Below are 7,875 nucleotides of genomic sequence, written 5' to 3' on the forward strand. Positions count from 1 at the left end.
TGCACCCCTAAAGTAGAATCTCCAAAAAAGTGACCCTATTCCAAAAACTACACTCCTCAAGGTATTCAAAACTGATTTAATAAACTTTGTTAACCCTTTAGGTGTTTCACAAGAATTATTAGAAAATAGAGATACAATTTAAAAATTTAACTTTTTTGGCAGATTTTCCATTTTAATAATTTTTTTCCAGTTACAAAGCAAGGGTTAACAGCCAAACAAAACTCAATATTTATGGCTCTGATTCTGTAGTTTACAGAAACAACCCATATGTGGTCGTAAACCGCTGTACAGGCACACAGCAGGGCGCAGAAGGAAAGGAATGCCATACGGTTTTTGGAAGGCAGATTTTGCTGGACTGTTTTTTTTACACCATGCCCCATTTGAAGCCCCCCTGATGCACCCCTAGAGTAGAAACTCCAAAAAAGTGACCCCATTTTAGAAACTACGGGATAGGGTGGCAGTTTTGTTGGTACTATTTTAGGGTACATAGGATTTTTGGTTGCTCTATATTACACTTTTTGTGAGGCAAGGTAACAAGAAATAGCTGTTTTGGCACCGTTTTTATTTTTTGTTATTTACAACATTCATCTGACAGGTTAGATCATGTGGTATTTTTATAGACCAGGTTGTCACGGACGCGGCGATACCTAATATGTATACTTATTTATTATTTTTGTACAGTTTACACAATGATTTCATTTTGGAAACAAAAAAAATCATGTTTTAGTGTTTCCATGGTCTGAGAGCCATAGTTTTTTCAGTTTTTGGGCGATCATCTTGGGTAGGGTATGATTTTTGCGGGATGAAATTACGGTTTTATTAGCACTATTTTGGGGTGCGTTTTACTTTTTGATCGCTTGCTATTACACTTTTTGTGATGTAAGGTGACAAAAAATTGCTTTTTGTACACTGTTATATTTTTTTTTACGGTATTCACCTTAGGGGTTAGGTCATGTGATATTTTTATAGAGCCAGTTGATACGGACGTGGCGATACCTAATGTTTTTTTCCCCTATTTTTTACCTTTTTTTTTAACTTTATTTGGGGAAAATGACATTTTTGTTTATTTTTATTTGAAACTTTTAATTTTTGGGGAGGAAAACTTTATTTTTTCAACTTTTTTTTTCACTTTATTTTTTTGTCCCACTTTGGGACTTCCACTTTTGGGGTCTAATCCTTTACAATGCATTCCAATACTGTATTGGAATGCATTGGCTGTATGAGTAATACAGTGTGTATTACTCATACAGCTTCCGGCCTGTGAGATCCAGGGGGCTGGATCTCAGAGGCTTGTCCCAGGAAGGCAGCGCAGATGCCTCAGGAAGGAATCTCGCTGCCTTCCATGCCATTGGTTTCCCCCTACAGCCGCATGGGGACTCGATGGCAACGCCGCCGCCGCACCATGTAAAAGCCGCAAATCGCAGGGACACAGGGACCCTCCCGCGCATTGACCCAAGGTGCCTGCTCAATGATTTGAGTAGGCACCTTGTTCCGATCACCGCCCGCTGCGCTGCGCGGAAGTACGTGTACCGGTACGCCGTGTGTCCGGAAGAGGTTAATATGAGGGAAGATATCTTTTAACTGGCCGAGGTTGTCCTCAGTGCCCTGGATGACTATGGTGGCATTATTGTACACGTTGATGGTGAGTGTGACGTCATTGTCATTTTGTGGGTCTTTTACCCTGATCTGTCGGCCCTTGTTGATGCCACACCTGGTGATATTCTTATAATGCCTGCACAGGCCTGTGTGCCAGGCGGTGGGCTGCTCGCTATAGAAATTCGTTTTTTCTCTTTTCTTCTTCCTTTAAGGTAAAATCACTGAAAAGGGTTTCTGGTCTTTCTCTAATTTTGGCATGTTTTATGGCTCTTCTCGCTTGAGTGCTTCTCTGGCCTTCACAGTATGTGATCTCCTGGGTGTCTGACCCCCTGCTGTCCGAGGCTGCGGTCTCCAGCTCTATCCTATGGTCAGTTACATTCTTGGAGCTTTCTTTTTCTTAAACTTATCATTTTCTAAATTGTAGTATTCCATTTTCTGGAAGCTCTCCATATTCTTTACTTCTATGGGGTGTGCTCTCTAGAAGGACTATTAGATGGTGATGGAGCCGGGAGCTCTTACCTTCAGATGCTCAGCTCTGTCTGATGCTCCCAGTTGCTTGTTATAGAGTTCTTGTCTGATCAATAAAATCCTGCTTTTATCCTTCTTTGTCCTTATTTTTGGAGATATTTAGTCCTCCTTGTTTCTGTCATCCATGGAGTCAGTATTTTTCAGGTGTCTATCTATCTATCTATCTATCTATCTCCTATCTATCTATCTCCTATCTATCTATCTATCTATCTATCTATCTATCTATCTATCTATCTATCTATCTATCTATTATCTATCTATCTATCTATCTCCTATCTATCTATCTCATATCTATCTATCTATCTATCTATCTATCTATCTATTCTCTCTCTCTCATATCTATCTATCTATCTATCTATCTATCTATCTCATATCTATCTATCTATCTATCTATCTATCTATCTATCTCATATCTATCTATCTATTATCTATCTATCTATCTATCTATCTATCTATCTATCTATCTATCTATCTATCTATCTATCTATCTATCTATTATCTATCTCATATCTATCTATTATCTATCTATCTATCTATCTATCTATCTATCTATCTATCTATCTATCTTTCTATCTATCTATCTATCTATCTATCTATCTATCTATCTATCTATCTATCTCATATCTATCTATCTATCTATCTATCTATCTATCTATTATCTATCTATCTATCCATCTCACAGCTGGCATGTTTTCGGCATTGTCCGGGCGTGTCCCCGTCCTCCGTGCTGTCGCTGTGTTGCTCGGTGGATAGATGGACACAATACATGACATTTCAGGTCTGACCACCCAGACTAAACAAGGCAGGTAAACACAATGTGCGGCTGTGTACGGAATCAGAAGGGAAAAGAAACATCCTGTTTGTGCAGATATTTTGTATTTTTGGCCGATGACTTGTAGAAAGAATGACGCGGATTCCTTCTCGTCATTAACCCTTTAAAAGCCAAATATTCACAGCTACCAATAAACCATTTTTGGCAAATTTATAACGTCTTGGTTGGAACTAGTCCCTAGTTGGGGGCCTGACTAGCGATCCACTGCCTCTGAGGACCCTGAACTTGAGGGACACCATAGATGTTATGTTGTTGGTAGATCCTGATGAAGGCGGTGGATCCTGCCCGCTACACCCTCTGCCAGATCAGATTCGGGGGGATTTTTACAATTTGAAATAAAATGTCTTTTACCTCCTTTTATCAGAATCACAAGCGTTGTGTGACAGTAAATCTGATGACAGATCAGAATATCCATGGCTGACTGCTGATACCCCTGTCTTCACTGATATCCTCGCATTTTATTCATAGGCCCCACCGAGGGGCAACTTTTCTGGCACTTTGCCATTGGTAAATTATAATCTATTCCTATTAGGAAAACGCTCAATAAGAATTTATTGCTTAACAGGGGTGTAACAATCGGGAGTGATCCGGACCCTGGAGCTGAAAAGGCGCCTTGGCCCCTATGAGTAAACCATCGCTATAAATGGGGATGTGGGAAAGCTGAGGGTTTGTTACAGATTCTCAATGTGCTGTGTAGGTGAATAGACTCTAGTGTTCTCTGCTATCAGTCATTTCATCCTGTGGGAGGCTGATTGTACTGTGCTTCTATGGAAAGGGTGATAGAAAGTGCGGAAACCTCCCGGTCCTGCATGATCACTATCCCCTGCCCCCATGACCACTACTTCCCATGATCACTATCCCCTGCCCCCATGACCACTACTTCCCATGATCACTATCCCCTGCCCCCATGACCACTACTTCCCATGATCACTATCCCCTGCCCCCATGACCACTACTTCCCATTATTACTGCTCCCTGCCCCATGACCACTACTTCCCATTATTACTGCTCCCTGCCCCCATGACCACTACTTCCCATGATCACTATCCCCTGCCCCCATGACCACTACTTCCCATGATTACTGCTCCCTGCGACCATGACCACTACTTCCCATGATCACTGCTCCCTACCCCATGACCACTACTTACCATGATTACTGCTCCCTACCCCATGACCACTACTTCCCATGATTACTGCTCCCTGCCCCCATGACCACTACTTACCATGATTACTGCTCCCTGCCCCCATGACCACTACTTCCCACGATTACTGCTCCCTGCCCCCATGACCACTACTTCCCATGATCACTGCTCCCTGCCCCCATGACCACTACTTCCCATGATCACTGCTCCCTGCCCCCATGACCACTACTTCCCATGATCACTGCTCCCTGCCCCCATGACCACTACTTACCATGATTACTGCTCCCTGCCCCCATGACCACTAATTCCCATGATCACTGCTCTCTGCCCCCATGAATACTGCTCCCTGCCCGCAAATTATCATTATTGTCTTCTCCCAATGATCACTATTCCCCATGATCATTACTCTCTGCCCTCATGATCGCTACTTCCCATGATTACTGCTCTCTGCCCTCATGATCGCTACTTCCCATGATTACTGCTCTCTGCCCCCATGACCACTACTTACCATGATTACTGCTCCCTGCCCCCATGACCACTACTTACCATGATTACTGCTCCCTGCCCCCATGACCACTAATTCCCATGATCACTGCTCTCTGCCCCCATGAATACTGCTCCCTGCCCGCAAATTATCATTATTGTCTTCTCCCAATGATCACTATTCCCCATGATCATTACTCTCTGCCCTCATGATCGCTACTTCCCATGATTACTGCTCTCTGCCCTCATGATCGCTACTTCCCATGATCACTGCTCTCTTCCCCATGAACAATACTCCCGCCCCAATGACCACTATTGTCTGCCCCCCATGATCACTACCCACTGCTCCTAATGATCACTATTGTCTGCCCCCCATGATCACTATTCCCCATTATCACTACTCCCTGCCCCCATGATCACTATTCCCTACCCCTCATGATCACTACTCTGTATCACATTTCTTCAGTGCTGAGAACCTGCAGAGACACTGACCGATATCAGCCACTCCAGCATTATAAGCACAGGGCAGTGGCCCTTTAAGGACGGTGACAGTTATTATCCATTTATATAATACACACCCAAATCGTGAAGCGAATAAACGCCCCGGTATATTGCTGTTCAAACTAACTGCAAGTATTAACCCAAAACTAGACTCAGAACAGCATGTAATATGAAATCACAAAATTTTTATTGGACATATACTTGTATAAAACATAGAAATCCGTATACATTAGCAGGATAGATATCCACAGGTCTGTAAAAACTCCCAGGCTGTAAAAAAGAAGGTAATAAGTCACAGCCCACAGTCAATATATATAAAGTGCATAATGAATATCCCTTGAGAAAGCGACCGCGAAACACGTGGTGGGATCCAGGACTGTCTTGGTCTGTATTTATCTTCCCTATGTCATTCTGATAAAATAGCTTTGGCACTATGCACTTTATATATATTGACTGTGGGCTGTGACTTATTACCTTCTTTTTTACAGCCTGGGAGTTTTTACAGACCTGTGGATATCTATCCTGCTAATGTATACGGATTTCTATGTTTTATACAAGTATATGTCCAGTGAATATTTTGTGATTTCATATTACATGCTGTTCTGAGTCTAGTTTTGGGTTAACCATTTATATAATAGAATGATGCATTACAGGGATAACATTGTAATGGAATAGAGGGATATATACGGGATTAAGAAGCTGGGACCCTAAAGTGACGTCTTACTTAGAGCCCCATTAATGAGGGTTTCCAAGATCTTCCAGCTCATTCACGCAAAGCCTATGTTTATCCCTTCCAATTATCCGCCATCTAATTCAGTCATCACTACCTGTCATTCCCTAGTTGTTGTGAAACTACAACTCCCAGTATGTCGGCTGTCAGGGCATGCTGGGAGTTGTAGTTTCACAACAGATGAAAAGTCAGAGCTTGAATAAAATGGATCTAATCATCTAATGTACATCTTGGGGAATCCACGGTATCCACATTTAGAGAAGCTTACAGATAGGTATCTTTTATTTAAGCGGAGTGCCCCTTTAGGATTAGACCTGCAAAAGTGCCCTACAGAAAACACATCCAGGATACATTTCCTAGTAATCAATATGATCATCACATTAAAGGGGGGGTGGGGGGTAGGAGGTCTTACCTTCAATGTGTCTCCCTTGCTGAACGGCAGCTCGTCCCTTTCGGTGGTCTTAAAGTTGTATATGGCCATAGCCTCCATGTCGCCTGGTCGGAGAACCTCTGACACTCTGCGGGTTAAATGACCACTAGCAGCAGATGACATGCACTGGTGGAAAATCTGTGGGTGGGTGACAGCCTCCTCTGGGCTCTCAAGTGTTGAAGAAGCGCACTGAGCTCTCGGTAGTGGAAACCAAGTCATGCATGTCTAAGATTGGAGGCCGGGCCGGGGAAATTCAGAGTGGGGGGGGGGGGGGGGGGGGTGCTACCTAAATTCAGTGCCGGGTCCAGATATGAAGTCGCCAGCCCGCGCCTAGAACACAAGAAGAAAGTGCAAAATATTACACCCCAGTATTCGCCCCCCTCTATTGCTATGTAGCACCTATGACCATACTAATATATACCAACTGCTTAGGAAGCAATTCCCAAATATAAGCCGCGACCTGAAGCAGCCCTCACTACAGAGCATAGGCATGCTGAGAGTTGTAGTCTTGCAATAGCTATAACTTAAATCACTCTCAGTCACTGAGGGCAGGGGTAAGGACATGAAACTCCCTGCGGCTGCTTCCCCGACACCACTCAGTGGATAGAGACAGCTTGTCTGTTGTGATGGTTGTCAGCAGGTCACAGCCATCCTCTAGTATTGACAGGTGCTATACCTGACACCTATAACCGGGAGAAAAGGTGACCTGTCCCTTTAATACATCATGAGACACGCATATGGCGGTTGTATACACTCTCATTACGTTGCGACGTAGTGTTGCGATAGCATCCATGTGCCCAAAGTTGCCTAAGTTTGCACCTGTCACAGATAAAATCACATTCACTGCGCAACCCTCCGGACTTACCTCAGGCCCCTGCTGACGAGAATGTGAAATCTCACGCTGCAGTTTTATCTCCGCTCTGCTGAGTCTGCAAAGGAAGAGACTTTTCTCTCACACAAAGTCTTAAGACTTTTTTTTTCAGATAAAGACAAACAGGATGTTACTGCAAAACCCTCTGCCAAAACACAAGGCCGCATGACGGTCCACGGAAGGTCCGAAACATCAGCCCCGTCATACAGTGGTCACTGAGTAACCGGCCCCGTGCTATATCTGATACAGAGAGTACAGCGACTACATCTGCACAATGCTTATCAATTATAATGATTAGTAGTATAGCAGTTATATCTATGTACATAGGAGCAGTATTATAGTAGTTATATTCTTGTACATAGGAGCAGTATTATAGCAGTTATATCTATGTACATAGGAGCAGTATTATAGTAGTTATATTCTTGTACATAGGAGGCAGTATTATAGTAGTTATATTCTTATACATAGGAGGCAGTATTATAGTAGTTATATTCTTGTACATAGGAGGCAGTATTATAGCAGTTATATCTATGTACATAGGAGGCAGTATTATAGTAGTTATATTCTTGTACATAGGAGCAGTATTATAGCAGTTATATCTATGTACATAGGAGCAGTATTATAGTAGTTATATTCTTGTACATAGGAGCAGTATTATAGTAGTTATATTCTTGTACATAGGAGGCAGTATTATAGTAGTTATATTCTTGTACATAGAAGCAGTATTATAGTAGTTATATTCTTGTACATAGAAGCAGTATT

General features: G+C 42.7%; 1 protein-coding gene across 2 annotated transcripts in view; it reads right to left on the reverse strand.

The window, feature by feature from the left end:
* The window catches only part of LOC121007512 (GRB2 related adaptor protein), a 57,288-nt gene extending 50,099 nt beyond the window's left edge, over positions 1-7,189 (reverse strand). For both annotated transcript variants that reach the window (XM_040439482.1, XM_040439481.1), the window contains exons 1-2: positions 7,108-7,189; positions 6,225-6,572 (exon numbers count right to left, since the gene is read on the reverse strand). In XM_040439482.1, coding sequence (XP_040295416.1) covers positions 6,225-6,461 — 237 coding nt within the window. In that variant the 5' untranslated portion in view covers positions 6,462-6,572; positions 7,108-7,189. The remainder of the gene's footprint in view (positions 1-6,224; positions 6,573-7,107) is intronic.
* Between the last annotated feature and the right edge of the window lie 686 nt (positions 7,190-7,875).

The sequence above is a fragment of the Bufo bufo genome, chromosome 7 (genome assembly GCF_905171765.1).
Source record: "Bufo bufo chromosome 7, aBufBuf1.1, whole genome shotgun sequence".
Classification (NCBI taxonomy): domain Eukaryota; kingdom Metazoa; phylum Chordata; class Amphibia; order Anura; family Bufonidae; genus Bufo; species Bufo bufo.